At 36.0% G+C, this 17,058-nt stretch overlaps 1 protein-coding gene across 1 annotated transcript in view; it reads right to left on the reverse strand.

The window, feature by feature from the left end:
- SEPTIN7 (septin 7) overlaps positions 1–17,058 on the reverse strand; it is a 59,138-nt gene that overhangs the window by 14,748 nt on the left and 27,332 nt on the right. The window contains exons 4-9 of the mRNA XM_019958774.2: positions 15,708–15,808; positions 14,753–14,887; positions 8,114–8,231; positions 4,990–5,082; positions 3,585–3,681; positions 2,291–2,342 (exon numbers count right to left, since the gene is read on the reverse strand). Coding sequence (XP_019814333.2) covers positions 2,291–2,342; positions 3,585–3,681; positions 4,990–5,082; positions 8,114–8,231; positions 14,753–14,887; positions 15,708–15,808 — 596 coding nt within the window. The remainder of the gene's footprint in view (positions 1–2,290; positions 2,343–3,584; positions 3,682–4,989; positions 5,083–8,113; positions 8,232–14,752; positions 14,888–15,707; positions 15,809–17,058) is intronic.

Genomic DNA, 17,058 nt, shown 5'->3' on the forward strand with positions numbered 1-17,058 from the left:
GAGGCAAAGTAAACATCTAGCAGAAGTTTAAGTGAACACTTATGCCTTAGGAAAGAAAAAACAAGTGTGCTAAAACAAATTTAACAAATAAATGAAATTTTTATTAAGCAAAATTGCATAACCATCTACCTCAAGAAGTTGAAGACAATATCTTCATTCTACTTGATAAAAATGTTAAGTAGGATAACTCCCAATCCCACAGTTAAACATCTGATGACTCTATTTATCTTAATCCATCTTAAGGTAACTATTTTCATAAATCCTTCTCTATCTGGTTCCGCTCCATGAAAATATACTACTTAATACTTACTCTGAATTTCTTTAATAAATGTAAATGTTATCATCATAGCATATATCTATTTATATATATCATATATAAAAATTATGTAATATTACATAATTTTAGAATTTTTAATATTTCCACACATGTATGATGTCTTGTTGCTTTCCTGTAGGAATGGTCCATTTGCTTGTAATGCTTGTATACTACTGAGTCCCACTCATCAGAGAGGAGGCTGCATACCTTCAAATGTTCAAAGTCTGGCTAGTAACTAGCCTTCCTTTCTACAGTATTTTAGGTACATAGGGAATTACTGACTGCATATATAAAAAACACGTAAGACAAAGTTAAAGATTATCATTGCTTCAAGCACTAGGAAAGTAGCATAGATTTAAAATTGAGGAAAATAATAAAATCAAAGGGAATGCACTGGCAATTAATATTTATGAAACATTTTTTACATATATAAAATCATCAGAGATTATTAGTTCTTCTGAAGTCACATTTTCAAAATGGAAGAGAAAGCAAAGAGATCGTAGTAGAACCTGAAGCACTGTTTTCTCAAAACCAAGGAAGATGAAGATCCTTTCATGTGCATTTGCTCTTCTCCCACGGTGAGGCCTGGCAACCGCTGCGGCTGAATTAACACCATCATCTACTTTCTATCAGAGCATCTAGTCATGAGTTCTTTTGAGAAAAATCAATTACATGGCAATCTCAATTTCAAAATTCACTCCCATCTCTTTTATATTTCTTGAGGTAGCTGCTGCTGCTAAGTCGGTTCAGTTGTGTCCGACTCTGTGCAACCCCAGAGACGGCAGCCCACCAGGCTCACACGTCCCTGGGATTCTCAAGGCAAGAACACTGAAGTGGGTTGCCATTTCCTTCTCCAACGCATGAAAAGTGAAAAGTAAAAGGGAAGTCGCTCAGTCGTGTCCGACTCTTCGCGACCCCATGGACTGCAGCCTACCAGGCTCCTCCGTCCATAGGATTTTCCAGGCAAGAGTACTAGAGTGGGGTACCATCGCCTTTTCCTCTTGAGGTAGCAGTTGGACTCAAACTGTCCCCCTCACTTTTAAGAATGATCTTGTTGCTGTTCCATGATTTCCAATTATCATCAATATTCCTGTTACTTCTACATAGCTAAAGAAATTCTTGTACACTGGGAAAGTGGAGAGTAGTATGAAAATGAAGAGACATCAACTTAAGATGGACATCTAAAACTGGAGGCTGAAAAGAATAGTATGTATTGAGGGTCTGGAGAAGCAAGCATGATGAGAGAGGGAAAAAAGAGCAAAAGGGTATGAAATAGCATAAAGAAGGAATTTATCTCTCCATGAAAACAATGAGGTTCATTTTGATCCTCTTTTTGTTCCGTCTCTGGGTCTTTTCAACTTTTTCTTCAGAATTTCCTCTCTGCTGTTAATTTTCTAATTCAGGTCCTGGTTCCTCTAACCAGAATTAACTCAATGTCCTGTTTTCACATGATTTCCTTCTCTTTCATCAGACGTACAAGGTACAATTTAGGACTAATGTTTTTCCCTCCTGGGAGGAAGATCAGTTTTTCACAGTGTTTCAGTAACAAAAATGCTCCACTCACCAGCTACTAAGCTGTGTATCTTTTAAATATTTGAAGTCCAGCTTCTGACCTAAAACTTAAGCCTTCTCTTCCAGTTTCCACAAGCTTTTCACATTAAAGAGGAGCAAAAGCCTGTTCCTTTCTACTTTCATATTTCTTTCAGTATTAAACCGCAACACAAACTACAATGATTGAAAGACCCACTTTCCTATATATCCCTAGCCACACAGCCTATTTTGTATTTTTCCTCTAGAGTTTAAAACCTGGGCAAAATAATCCAAATTTGTCTCTAGGCAGTGCTTGCTTCAGTGCTAGAATGAAGATACCAATTTAAATTAGCTAAATTTATAGAAGACAAAAAACTAAATCTGAGACTAATTTTATTTAGGGAAAGTAAAATCTGTGTTATTTTCATCACTGTTTACACTTACCTTATCAACATATTTCTTAGAATTGTAAAATCACAATGTTCACCATTTTCAACTACAAAAAAAAAAAAAATCAGACCATATGTATTACTTTCACTAAACCCATTCTTTTCAAAGGAAACTGGGTGTTAACAATGAGAGAATATACAAAATATTAAATACCTTAGGTCAATGTTTCATTAAGACTTTAACACTATAAAATAGTACTTAATGTTGGGGGTCAAGGGTGGGTGAGGAATCACTTTAGAAAAACCACAAGTTAACCAAAATGAAAACCTAAGCCAAGAAACTTTAATGTTCCTTTTTTTTTTTAATGTATCACTAAAAGGGGGATAACCTAAAACTAAAGATACAAAGCAATTTCCTCTGTGCAGTTTTCTAAGGTCTATACTAGTTTTAAAGTCTCAGCTCAGAAACTGAAGGTTACATGGTGATGAAAAAAGCTGAGAGTGAGCACAGTATCTCTAGTTGGGAAAGTCACTCGTAAGAACATTAACTTGGAAAATATCCTAAAAATTATGTATGTTTTTAAAGTAATATCAACAAATTATAATCATGACTCAAACTTCATTCCAAGTTACTATAACACTGAAGATTAATTATTAGTATAAACCAGTATAATGAACACAAAGTTTGCGAAACATGTCTAATGCCAAGAAGGCTTCCAAGAATTGACTCTATAACTAAGATTATATTGCTATTTAAAACTCCTTTAAAAAATTAGTATAGAGGATCTCTTAATAACAAACTTTCTTGCTCTAAAAATGTGATGCCAAGAAGTTGACTTCTGCCCTGAAGAAAGCAAAACGCAAACGTTTTAATTGGGCTTCTGACAGTTGTTCTCATTCTTTAAGGTTCTAGACCCAACTGAGACTCAAATAAAAATGACAGGCCTTTTCTCCAAAACTGTTTTCAATTTCAGAAGGTTTATTAGATCCCTTGGAGCAATTTTTGGGCCCCAGGTAAAGAACCCCTGCATTGTAAGTGTGTTTTCAAACAAGAAAACAGGAATAGGCTTAATGGTGAGGCAGAGGTGGGAGGATGAATACTGACAAGTGGCTTCTAAAGTACTACAATGTTAAGATTTAACACATACTTGCCTGACACAACAGGACATAAGGTCTGAGAAATGAAAGAATGTATTTAATAAGGAGATGAGACTCAACGAAACTGAATTCAGATCTTTGAAAATCTAGACTATATCAATGCAGTATGCATATTATACTACTTACAAAATACAAATTTTTATAACATTTGTGAGATCTTATAGAAAGCCATTCACTGAAGAAAACCTTACCTTCTGCAACACCCCAAGGATACTGCCTTCCTCTGACCCTTTTTCCATTAACTTCAATGATAGTATTACTACCTACCACAGCAAGAGGTAAACGGTCCTATAAAACAAAGTATTCTTATTCAAATACATCTCTGTAGTCCTCACAAATTCAAGAATAAAGAAGTTACATTACTCAACAGGTAAGCAAAAAACATTATTACCCCAACAGTTTTTGCATTCACTTTCATCGGTCATTCAATTACTATTAGTAAATTGCCATTGTATGGCATTGTTACCAATGTAAACAATAAACAAAATTATACTTTCACTAAAATTTAAGAATACTAAGGCATATACTGATCAGATTATTTGTTAAAGCATCATTCCAAAAAGAAGTGTTCCATAATGGAAAATTTTAAAAGGGTAAAAAATACATTGGCAGCTAGAAGGAAAATAATGAGACTTGTGGCTAGTTTGCCTACTTGATCATAAATCAACCTTAATAGCTCTAGAAGCAGACAATGTTATTAATCAATATATCATTTTTAGATCCAGGGTACTTAGGAAACCACTATAAGTTAAAAATACAGAAAATTATGTCAGAATAGATTTTTGATTGATTTTTATAAAAGAAAAAAATAAAACATATGTTTGGCTCTTAAAGAATAAGCATAATAGTGCTTAAGAGCAAATCCTTTGTCTTCTCATTATGCTTCCCCTTTCATTCCCATTACCTGTTTGTTTCTAAGGGGAAAATTATAAAATACGAAATCAGTTAATTGAAAACCATCTGAAAATAAGAACTGTTACTTATCTCTCTATTCCATATAATACTTTATTATACATAACAGTCAAACAACAAAGTTAATCATAAAGGTGAACTAAACAGTCAATAATCTCATTTATTTTGTTAAATCAATTGTTTAAAAACATTTATATATGTATATGCCACATGGCATGTGGGATTCTTAGTTCCCTGACCAAGGATTGAAGTTGGGGCCCCTGAAGTGGAAGTACAGTCTTAACCGCTGGACCATCAGGAAGTCGCTATAAACACTGCTATTTCTAGTCTTTACAGCAGCTATTATAGATAGTATTGCTGCTGCTGCTGCTGCTGCTAAGTCGCTTCAGTCGTATCTGACTCTTTGTGACCCCATAGACGGCAGCCCACCAGGTTGCTCTGTCCCTGGGATTCTCAAGGCAAGAACCCTGGAGTGGGTTGCCATTTCCTTCTCCAATGCATGAAAGTGAAAAGTGAAAGTGAAGTCGCTCAGCCGTGTCCGACCCCACAGACTGCAGCCCACCAGGGTCCTCTGTCCACGGGATTTTCTAGGCAAGAGTACTGGAGTGGGGTGCCATCGCCTTCTCCGAGATAGTATTGCTAAGGCCCTAAAATATGTTAGTATATGTATGGGAATGAACCTACCTTTATCTTTTTAACAAGCTTATTTTCTTCTTCATCATCTGTCTCTGGGAATTCATATATTTTAATTTTATGTTCTTGGATTTCTTTCATTATCTAAGATGAAAGAGGAAGTCAATAAAAGAGCACCACATATAATTTTAGACATTAGCTTTATTTTTATTATACTCTTCTTAAATTTCTGAGTCTTTAGCTCCAGTTCCTTTACTGTTTTTCAACAATGCAAAATGTAATTTAAAACCAAAATAGTATGCTGGTGTTTTTTTTCTATAAAGTTTATATATAAGTACCATTCTCTAAATCCAATTGCTTCAGAAATGTTAAACTTATAAGGTTACAATACCCAAAGAGTTCTAAAAATGAAGTAGGAGTCCAGAAACAGCTTCACTAGTTGATTTCTACTCTAGTGGTTTTGGGTCATTTATTTATAATGCCTGAGATACCTTTAGACAAATTCTTACCAACTATTTTATTCAGCTGAATCAACAGAGCTTAAACTCACCTAAAGTTTTTAGCAGAATTGAGCAAAGGTAAATAAAATTAAGTATAACACTGGCTCTAGGGGAAAAAATATGTACTTATCAGAAAATATCCTTGCATGTACGTGTGGATACACACACATCAAGGAGCAACAGATAAAAGATCAGGCAAGCACACAGGGAGAAAACACGCCCTGGAAATTAAGAAGCTAATGAATTTATAATAATAATCAATGAGAATACAGAAAAAAAGAAAGACAACTTACTAGTAACATCAGAAGTGACCTCAAATTAATTTATTTTGTCCAAAGTCACTCTAAATTCAAATAAGAATACAGACATCCAAATAGTGTTGAATTACCTACCCTATTCAAACTTATAACAAACAAACTGATGGCTAATAAACCTAAAACTAGCTCCCTGCCTGTACTGGTGGTTTAATGTTACACTCACTACCAGGGTCCCCAGCAGCAGTAAAGGGACCTGAAACAAAATGTGCTACACGGCTACCAAAGCAGACAGAATTGCCGTGGAAATAAACAAGACCACGTATCTTTTATAACTGGGTTATGTATCTAGTTAGAAAAAAAAACCTAAGAATAAATGATGAGGTGTCAGATTATGTGCCAACCTAATGTTGGCCAAAAAGTTCATTTAGGTTTTTTGGTAAGCTTTCTGAACACACTTTTTGGCCAACCTGATACATGCCTAGAAGAAAAAACAAAGACTAGTAGCTAGCTCTAAGAGCAATGGCTTTTAGTCAGAGGTTGTATATTAAAATAGCCCAAGTGAGCTTCTTCACGATAACAAATACAAAGCTGTATCTTAACCTACAAAACCAACTAGTAGAGCTGTGGTCCAATAACTCATTTTGAAAAAGTTCTCTACATGAGTCGGATAAACACCTCTGGTTAAACACTACCTGTCCCTGCCCCCCTGCTTTTTTTTAAAGAATAAATAAAGAAAAAGTAAATTGACAACCATTGCAAGTGACCAATTTGGAAGTAGAGATCACTGCTTATTCACCTTTTTTATTTCTTCATTTTTAGTACAATTCCAAATTAAGATAAAAGAGAAATATTACTAATACTATATGATTAGTATCTGAACTTAGAAACAGCAAATTACAAAATAAAAATGGAGCTAATAAATGTAAAATAAAAAATTTCCTGGTAGAAATATCAGATACAGTAAAAATGATGTAGTAAAACATTCTAAAAATTTATACAGATTTAACACAATTTCAAAGCAAATTTCCACAGGTTTTTGTTTTTCCAATAGTTTTCAAGTTATTCTAAAATTCATACTGAAAAAGATGAAGAACCAAAGTACTTTGTTACAAAAAACTAGAAGGACAGTAAGAGATAATAAACTCTAAAATCTATTTTAAAATATTATACAACTTAGCTTCAATTTAAAAGACATATAGTGCTAGATGCTCAGTTGTGTCCAAGTCTTTGCAACCCCATGGACTGTAGCCTGCAGGCTCCTCTGTCCATGGAATTCTCAAGAATACTGGAGTGGATAGTCATTCCCTTGTCAAGGAGATCTTCGTGACCCAGGGATCAAACCCAGGTTTCCTGCACTGCAGGCGGATTCTTTACTGTCTGAGCTACCAGGGAAGCTCTTAAAAGACATAACACTGGCCTAAAATTTAAAAATAGGCTACTAGAATAGGAAAGTAGTTCTAGAAACTGATCCTACCATTTCATAAGATACAATATATAATAAACCAAAAACATAACACTGAGGGAAAACTAAACCCCTGCTTTAAAATGTTCAGCTTTTCTGGAAAACTGAAAGTTAAAGACATTATTAGGCATCACCTTAATCCAAAAAAGTTTAAAAAAAAATAATGACAATGCTAGCAAGGCACTGCAACAAACATACCTGTCATAAAAGGAATTTTGACTGTTTTATTGAGAAAGCACCAAGACAAAATGGGGGGGGGAGGGTAATAAAATAATTATACCCTTTAAAAAGTAATCCTCTCCCCAGAAACTCAGTCTAGGAAAGTAATATTTCTATAAAGGGTGTGGGGAGAGGCAGTGGCACAAGCTATACAGAAAATCTAAAATGGAGCTTCCCTTGTGGCTCAGCTAGTAAAGAATCCGCCTGCAATGTGGGAGACTGCCTGTGGGGACGGGTGGTGGTGGAAGCTATACAGAAACATCTAAAATAGCCTTATTTAAATTGACAAAGGATAAGGGCATTATGGTTTCCCAGGTGGCTCAGTGGCAGAGAATCCACCTGCCAAAAGAGGAGGCACAAGAGACAGAGATTCGATCCCTGGGTCAGAAGATCCCCTGAAGCAGGAAATGGCAACCCACTCCAGTATTCTTGCCTGGAAAATTCCATGGACCGAGGAGCCTGGTGGGCTACAGTCCATGGGATCACAAAGAGTTGGATACAACTAAACAACTGAGCACACACACTGAAGGGCATGATAATACTTATGGGCTCCTAGGAGAAAACTAAAGCAGGAGACTATTTTCAACAGTTATTTTTAATATAGTGTAAACAACCACACACACACAGTAAAGTAGCAGGAGGAACACACTGTAACACATTATAATGAAAATATGCAAAACTGCAAATTACATGAACAGTATTAGAATCCTAAGAATTTCCAAACTCATTTTACTTACCTGTTTCTTAAACTGTTGGCATTCCTCTGGTGTGAGTGTGTCTGCTTTGGCAATAAGTGGAATGATATTCACTTTTTCATGCAAACGCTTCATAAACTCAATATCCAATGGTTTAAGTCTGAAATATACAATATTTAATATGACTGGATTGACCAATTTGGGAGAACAGATTTTTCACATTCCAATGCTAAAATTACATACACTGGAACTACTTAATTTCCTCATCAGAAACACTCTCTAAAGATGTATATTGGGCCAGTAACAGTTAGGAAGAACAGGATTTCAAGAAGCACTGGAATGCCTAAGAAAGATTTGACTCCTGTGTTTTAATACCCTGGTCACAGTATGTGGGCCCAAAAGTAGAATCAGAAAATCCAGAAAGGCTCCTAATAAGCTTTCCTACAAGAGACTCTACTTACCACTCAAATTTGGGAAATCTGTCTTGTTTTTAAATGAAAAATTATAATCCTCTTTTACTTCTTGTTACCCAGTACATTTCTCAGTGAAGGGGCTCAAAAGAACATCTTCTTCATCATCCCTTTTATTCATTACACTCTAACTATTGCCTCCACTTGGCCATACTTTTAAGGTCACCAAATACTTTCAGGCTGCTAATATAATTAGTCAGCAGCAGCCAACTCAGAAACACTGTGGTGTTTAATGGTATTTTTAATTTGCCCATTATGCAGCACGGACATTACTCTCTCACAAGCTGTTTACTTAAAGTAAGTTCCAGGATCCTCTTTGTAAGTTAGTCCCTTAAAAGGTACATGCCTCAGAATTCTCTATTAGGTCTTTTCTTCTCTACATTCTATAAGCTTATCATTAACTACAACAACTTCAATATCCTTTATGGCTTAATAACTCCCAAGTCTTTATACCTAGCCCAGACCTCATTCTTATGTTCCAGGCTTGTGTTCACCTGATGGAAATACTACTCGGACATTCCATTTTGGCACCTCAAAATCATAAGTTCATCTGAACCCCCAAATACCCCCTCCCCTTCTATACTTTCTATCTCAGCAAGTAACACTTCAATCCACCCAGTTACTCAAAGCTGAAATCCAGGACTCAGACTGGATAAACTTCCTCTATTTATCCATTCCAAAGATTCACCAGAACCTGCTGAACAAATAAAAATATTTATATATTTATCTCCTTTCCATTACTTTGGTTCAGGCCACCAAACTTTGATAATGACAACAATCTGTCTGGTTTCCCTCAAAACCATGCACACTGCAGTCAATATGATGTTTCTAAAATCCAATTCTGATCAAGTCATTCCCAGACTGAAAACCTTATTAAAGCCAGATTCCTTAAGTGAGTGTGGCCTACGAAGCCTGTGAAAACATAACCTCTTTAGCTGACCTCATCTCTCAGCATCCCTTAGCATTTTTACTACTTTTGACTTCCAATATGCCAGCCTTTTTGAACTTCTCACAATATCGTGAAATCACCATACTTTCCCATCCCCGTTCTAGCTGGCTTGCCTAATTCCTATTTGTCCTTTAGGACCTAGCTTACTATGCTCCTCTGAGAATTCTTCTCCAACCTAAAACTAGAAGCCTCAAGGATCACAACACTTAATCTGTCATATAGTAACCACCTACTTGTGTATTTGTTCTTCCCATCTTCTCACTAGAAGATCCCTAAGAGCAAAAGCCTTTGTCTCATTCATCTCTTCTGTAATATCTAGTACAGTGCCAACACTTGAGAAGGTGTTCAAATATGTGCTGACTAAAAAACTAAGCTGCTGTAATTTTCCTTACATCTTTGAATAACTGTAAATGAAAATCACCTATTCCTCACATGCAGAATACACTAGACTAAAAATTAGTATTTAACAAAATAAATGAAGATAACAGCAGTATTTTGCATAGAAATACAGTATTCCTTAGCTTTGATAAAACATGAGGAAAATGGAATAAAGGTCTAATTTCATTATAAATTTTATGGACTAATATTTTAAAATAAACAGAAAGCCCTTGTTTGAGTTCTCTTAGCATACTATAATTTAATATATATATTGGTGGGTGTATTGGCGGTGTGTCCAGAGACTAATGGGAGAAGGCAATGGCAACCCACTCCAGTGTTCTTGCCTGGAGAATCCCAGGGACGGGGGAGCCTGGTGGGCTGCCATCTATGGGGCTGAGCAGAGTCGGACATGAGTGAAGTGACTTAGCAGCAGCAGCAGCAGAGACTAATGAGATACTCCTTTTTTACTGATGAATAATACTATACTTCTTTGTGGTAGTGACCCACTGACTTGCAGAAAGACAGGGTAAGAAGGCAGGAAGGCAGATATGGAGAAATGAGACAGCTTCAATTCTAATTCTCATCTTAAATCCTTTAAATTTTGATATTAGCATTCAGAGAACACTACAGAAAGAGTGTGTGGCTGGAATAAGACCGTATTTATCTATAAACAGCACCCTTATCTCACTAGTGGTAACTGAAAAACCTTTTGATTTTGGGAAAATATTTAAGTTTTTGCCTGTTTTTCATCAATCATTACATAACAACACTAAATATAAAAGCCATGGCTCAGTCAATTGATCTCGGATTTGGGACTGCCCTGGTGTTTCAGTGGTTAAGAATCTGCCTGCCAATGCAGGGGACACGGGTTTGATCCTTGGTTTGGGAAGACTCCACATGCTGTACAGCAACTAAGCCCCTGTGCCACAACTACTTAGCCCATGTGCAGCAACTACCGAAGCCTGCACACCCTAGAGCCCATGCTCTGCAAGAGAAGGCACTGCAATAAGAAGGCCAAGCACCTCAACTAGAGTAGCCCCTGCTTACCACAACTAGAGAAAGCCCACACACAGCACTGAAGACCCAGCAGAGCCAAAAAATAAATAAATTTAAAGAGAGAAATATGGAGCACATAAAATAAACTTAATTCTTTCCACTATATATATATTTTTTAAATCTCACCTTTGTAAATTTTTAGAGTTTACCTTCCAGATTATATGCAGGACAAAGTTAAATTACTACCACTACCACCTCATTAAACTGGTAACAGAAAAGAATTCAGTTAATCTATAATTTTAATGAATCTTGCAAGGAGATCCAACCAGTCCATTCTAAAGGAGATCAGTCCCGGGTGTTCATTGGAAGGACTGATGCTAAAGCTGAAACTCCAATACTTTGGCCACCTCATGCGACGAGTTGACTCATTGGAAAAGACTCTGATGCTGGGAGGGATTGGGGACAGGAGGAGAAGGGGCCGACAGAGGATGAGATGGCTGGATGGCATTACCGACTCGATGGACATGAGTTTGAGTAAACTTCAGGAGTTGGTAATGGACAGGGAGGCCTGGTGTGCTGCAATTCATGGGATCACAAAGAGTCGGACACGACTGAGCAACTGAACTGAACTGAATATAAAATATTAAATTGTAATCTAAGTTAACAAGATTTTACACTTAAAGTAAAACAACATTTATAGAACATTTATTATTTCAACTTTCCAAGAGGAAGATACTTGAAAATAGCCATGACAAGGAAATCAGGGAAGTCAACTTCTCAAACATAAAATGACAGGGCTGAAGAATATTAAAACAGTTTTTACAAAATTAAACTTTAGATATAACCTTTATAAAAGCCCTGATAAAACCCTCTGCCCTTTTAAACTAGAAAACAAAATTTAAAACCTTACAAAATGCCCACAGAAAACACTTATTTCACAAGAGATTACATACTGGTTGAAATTTTTCCTCTATCCATTTAATTTTATTTCAGATCATATTTTCCAAGAAATCTAATTTTTAAGTTTTTTTTTTTTTTTTTTAACACAAAGGAAACTCCTTTATAGAATTTCTAATAGATAAACCCTTCTCTGGTGACTCAGACACTGAACAATCCACTTGCAATGCAGAGACCCAGGTTCGATCCCTGGGTCGGGAAGATACCTTACAGAAGGAAATGGAAACCCACTTCATATTCTTGCCTGGGAAATCCCAGAGACAAAGGAGCTACAGTCCATGGGGTCGCAGAGTCAGACACGACTGAGCGATGAAACACAAAGAGAAAAAACTATTTAACACCTCAAAGCCTACAACAAAATAAGTAAAATGAATAGAGGGCAAATGACAAATATTTATTAAACATACATAGGTATACACATTTCTAAGGGAAAAAAAATCTATATAAAACTAACACTTTTTTCAAAATGGCAATAAAAATTCCAAAGGTTTGTAAAAACACCATTTAAAAATTCAAGTTCCAAGTCAGTTACCAACCACTGAACAAAGGAAATGAAGCAACAACAGCTGAAATCACAAAGTAACCCTTTGTTCAGTGATGACACCTGGTGGGGTAAGGGACACAGAAAATACACTGCTGGACCAATATATAATTACTCCAAAAACAGAACCTCTAAAAAGGGAATCCAGGGACTACCCAGGTAGAACGGTCGTAATTCCTCTACTATGCTGCCTGGAATTTCACTCTTTAGTGAGCATGGAATTTGGAACTCTCTACAGAAAACTCAATGTCATATTATGTCACTTAATCCGCAGCAGCATATATCAGTGGGCAAAACTTTGTTCCATTTCTAAAAATAGTTAAGCTGACAAACTACTCAAAAGCACATTGTTATACTAAGAAATTAAAATCTGGAACTCTCATCCCTTGTGACAAACAAGAAATGGTCCCAAGCCACTACACATAATATCAAAATTTTTTCTTTAAAAAAAATTTTATTTCCCACGCAATTTTAAGGACTATATTTTCCCTCAGGGGATAAGAGAAATGTGATTTCATGAGAATTACTAAATGTTGGAGACAGTCCAAAAGATCTAAAATAATAAAAAGTGGATATAAACTGACAAATTTCTATTGACTTAACTATAGGTTAAGATTTTACTTTGCTGGCTTTCAGGAAAAAGCCCTAAGAGGTTATATTACCATGATATATATATATATATACATACACACACACATGAAAATTCAAGAAGAAACTAACAAGTTCTCAGAAAAAAACGATACAGTATGGTATTTTGAGGTGTTTTTTTTTTAGCCTTTTAAGTAGATAAGTCAATTTTGGGCTTTGAATATATAATTTTCTGAGAATACTATAGAAGAATATTAGAAATGAAAAAGAAACAGTTGCACCACTACAATCAGATAGTACAAAAATGGTAAACTTTAAAATTAAGGCTTTCTGCTCAACCAAGATGGTGATAATGGGCACTAGCCTATCTAGGCAAAAGGTAAAGAAAAAAGCAGAAAACAAAAGAGAAAGGCACACTTTTGAAAGTGGACTTCCCTGATAGCTCAGTTGGTAAAGAATCTGCCTGCAATGCAAGAGAATCTGGTTCAATTCCTGGGTCAGGACGATCTGCTAGAGAAGGGATAAGCTATCCTCTTCAGTATTCCTGGGCTCCCGTTGTGGCTCAGCTGGTAAAGAATCTGCCCGCAATGCAGGAGACCTGGGTTTGATTCCTGGGTTGGGAAGATCCCCTGGAGAAGGGAAAAGGTACCCACTCCAGTACTGTGGCCTGGAAAATTCCATGGACTCGATAGTCCATGGGGTCAGAAAGAGTTGGACACGACTGAGCGACTTTCACTTGAAGGAACTGGTTTATACCACTGTAATTTTGGTGTTAGATGACAACACTGTTTAGTCTAATGCTATGAAACAGTCCAGTCCCTTTTGGTGGAGAGATGGTGGAGTTACAATCATCAGGGGGCGGAGTTATCCTGAGTCATTTAACCAAAGACTAAAGGAGAGGGCTTCCCAGGTGGCTTGGATGGTAAAGCGTCTGCCTGAAATGTGGGAGACTCAGGTTCGATCCCTGGGTCAGGAAGATCCCCTGGAGAAGGCAATGGCAGCCCATTCCAGTACTCTTGCCTGGAAAATCCCTGGACGGAGGAGCCTGGTAAGCTACAGTTCATGGGGTCACAAAGAGTCAGTCACAACTGAGCGACTTCACTTTCACTTTAAAGAAGAGTAAGTATAAACATCTGCAGTTGACGATGACACGCTCATCTCCTCAAAATGACAAAGAAACACAAACGACCAAAACAGGAGTACAGGCTGGCCATACAAACAAACAATCCAATCAGATACAAGTCTAAATACTCAGATCTTAATTTTAACTGCTAATAAGTAGAAGGTTAGTACTGATGATAGGATACTTAAATAATTTGACTGTGACAGCTAAGGTGAAATAGATTAGTAAAACAGATTTAGTGAAGAAAGAAACAGCACATTAAAAAGTTGGTATTTAAGTCTTTTGCAATGTTCTCTACCAGATGTATAATAAATAATATCTTTGGAGTTTCTTAGAATATGTCTAAGCTAATCGTTATGGTTGTTTCTCCTTATTTGATTGTTCAATCTGTGGCAGACTGGTCAACAGGAAAGCTAAATTAGCCACACTGAGACACCAAACCATGATGAAAACAATATTCCTCTCCATGAAGCACAGTCTTACACATGAGAAACTAAGAAGTAAAATCATTTTTAGCGTGGCTAGGACTTAATTTTTTATAAATCATTTTTATATGGAATTTGGAACTTCACAAGTTGTATAAACATACTCCACAGAGATGAGGATTACTAACACATGCACCCAAAGATGAGTAATAATGAAACAACAAAAAGGTTATCAGAAGTATTCAGGCACTTACCCATGTCCTGAAGGAGCAATGAAGTATAAACAACATTGCACTCTGTTATCAGGCATCTGACGTCTGTTCACTCTAGATTCTGCATTTAGGTAGTCCTCGAACTTACTATCAATGTAGTCGATAACAGGCTGCCAGCTGTAGAATGCAAATAAATAAAATAATTAAGTTGAGATTCCACTTATGCACGGTGCTTCCCAGATGGCTCAGTGGTTAAGAATCCACCAAGATCCCTGGGTCAGGGAGACCTTCTGGAGAAGAAAATGGCAACCCTTTCCAGTATTCTTGCCTGGGAAATTCTATGGACAGAGCAGCCTGGCAGACTGTCCATAGGGTCACTAAAGAGTCAGACATAACTAAGTGATTAAATAACGAAAAACACACTTTACAACATGAAAAATTACATCCAAAGAGTTTTAGATTTCAAATGAAAAGATTAAACAACACAGAAGCCTCATGATGAATTTATTTAGGTATTTCAAAAGTTGAAGAAATTTACTTCAAAAATAATGCAGAACTCAAGGAAAAATTAAAATATTTTTATAAGCTCCTAATATCTTATTTCCAAATAGAAAGTCATGGATATTTTCTTCACTTACAACTTACGGAAAAACTGAAGGTCTAAAATCATATTTAAATTAGGGTGTGACAGAAAACAGATAAAATTAATAGCAGAGAATGAAAAGTTTCTTATAATAATGAGAATTCTTTTATCTATGTTTTAGAGTCTATCTTCAAAATAATTCTATGAAAAGTGTTATCATCATTTTATAGAAAAGGAAATCAGTTCAAAGAAGTTAAGCAATAATGACAAGTAAGTGGCAAAGTTGATATATGAACCCAAACCATATTACTTAAATTTCAGTAACCACAGGTGAGAAGATTTAAAATGTTAAAAAAATCTAACCAGCCCTACTCCCAAATGCAATGGAAAGCAGCAGGGACAAACCCTTCTTACCAATTACTATTATCCACTGCATCTCCGAATCCTGGGGTATCGACTATTGTGAGCAGCAACTGAACACCACCTTCTTTGATTAAAACTTTGGATTGTTCCACCTGTAAGAGTCATTGTGTACAGATATTAATAACATACATTATATCTGTGGTTTCCTACAAGGTAAGATGTAGGGAGACGAGTGTTAATCAAAACTAAATAGGAAGCTTTTTATAAAGTAAATCTACCCACCCAGCCACTTTCTTTAGAATCAATTACTATAGATGTTGAGAGTCCAGGTTACTTAAAAGAAAAGTATATATATAAATAATGGGTTTACGGCTCACAGTTGGTATAGAGAAGGAAAATAGGAACTGATAAAATATTATTAATTACTAAACCCATATAAAACTTAAACAACATAAATGCACATCTAATAATACAAATAAACAATGTGCTTCAATGATCAAGTAATTCACAGAGATCAAATATGATTTATCAGAAAGTACATTTAATCTACCATTTGCAGTAAATGTTTTCTGGATTATCTCCATCTACTTTGGTCCCAACCAATTACTCAAGTGAACTTATTACCATTCCCAAATCTTTCTCAGCATGGCTATAATTATTTACACTTGTGCTTACATCATGACTAAGAGCCAACTTTCTTCTCAAATGTGTCATTGTCCATTCAGGTCAAAGCAATCAGCAAAACCCAGGCATTGGGAAAAAATGCATTCTGGTAGGGTAAAACCCTACTAACTCTGATTAAAATCTTCAGTTCTCTTTAGAGTTTGTAAAAATGTTCTATTTAAGAAAGGGAATTGGACTTAAACAGTAACAGCAGTTCTTCCTACAATCTAAGATATTCTGTAACCCCAAATTCCATTTTAGAATGTAAAAATCATTCATATTGGACATATGCTGCTTAAAGCAAACATTCATTCAAACAGAAAAGGAGAATCATTCTCCCAGAAAAAGATAGGCTTTCATTTAATTTATATATAGTGTTTAGTAAGACTAAGAGGTTCCAAGTATGCTGACAGGCTAACTTAAGAGGCACAAATTAATCTTTGAATGTTACATGCCATAGGATGGTACCAATTAAGTACTACTAGACTTTAAGAGGGAAATGTAATCACATGAAAAACAATTTCAACTATCCATGTTGATTAACAGAATTGGGAAAGGAAAAGCGACTAATTTCTGGGTAAGAAAAGTTCGGTTTACCTTTACAGGTTAAAAAATTGATGATGTCTTTCCATTACCCTCTGACATTTTCTTACAGATGCTAGCTGATGGATGCAGAGACTGAAGAGCTGAAACTAAGACTGCTGAGCAAAAAGTGTATAGCAGCATTGCTCAATAGAAC

This window comes from Bos indicus, chromosome 4 (genome assembly GCF_029378745.1).
Source record: "Bos indicus isolate NIAB-ARS_2022 breed Sahiwal x Tharparkar chromosome 4, NIAB-ARS_B.indTharparkar_mat_pri_1.0, whole genome shotgun sequence".
Classification (NCBI taxonomy): Eukaryota; Metazoa; Chordata; class Mammalia; order Artiodactyla; family Bovidae; genus Bos; species Bos indicus.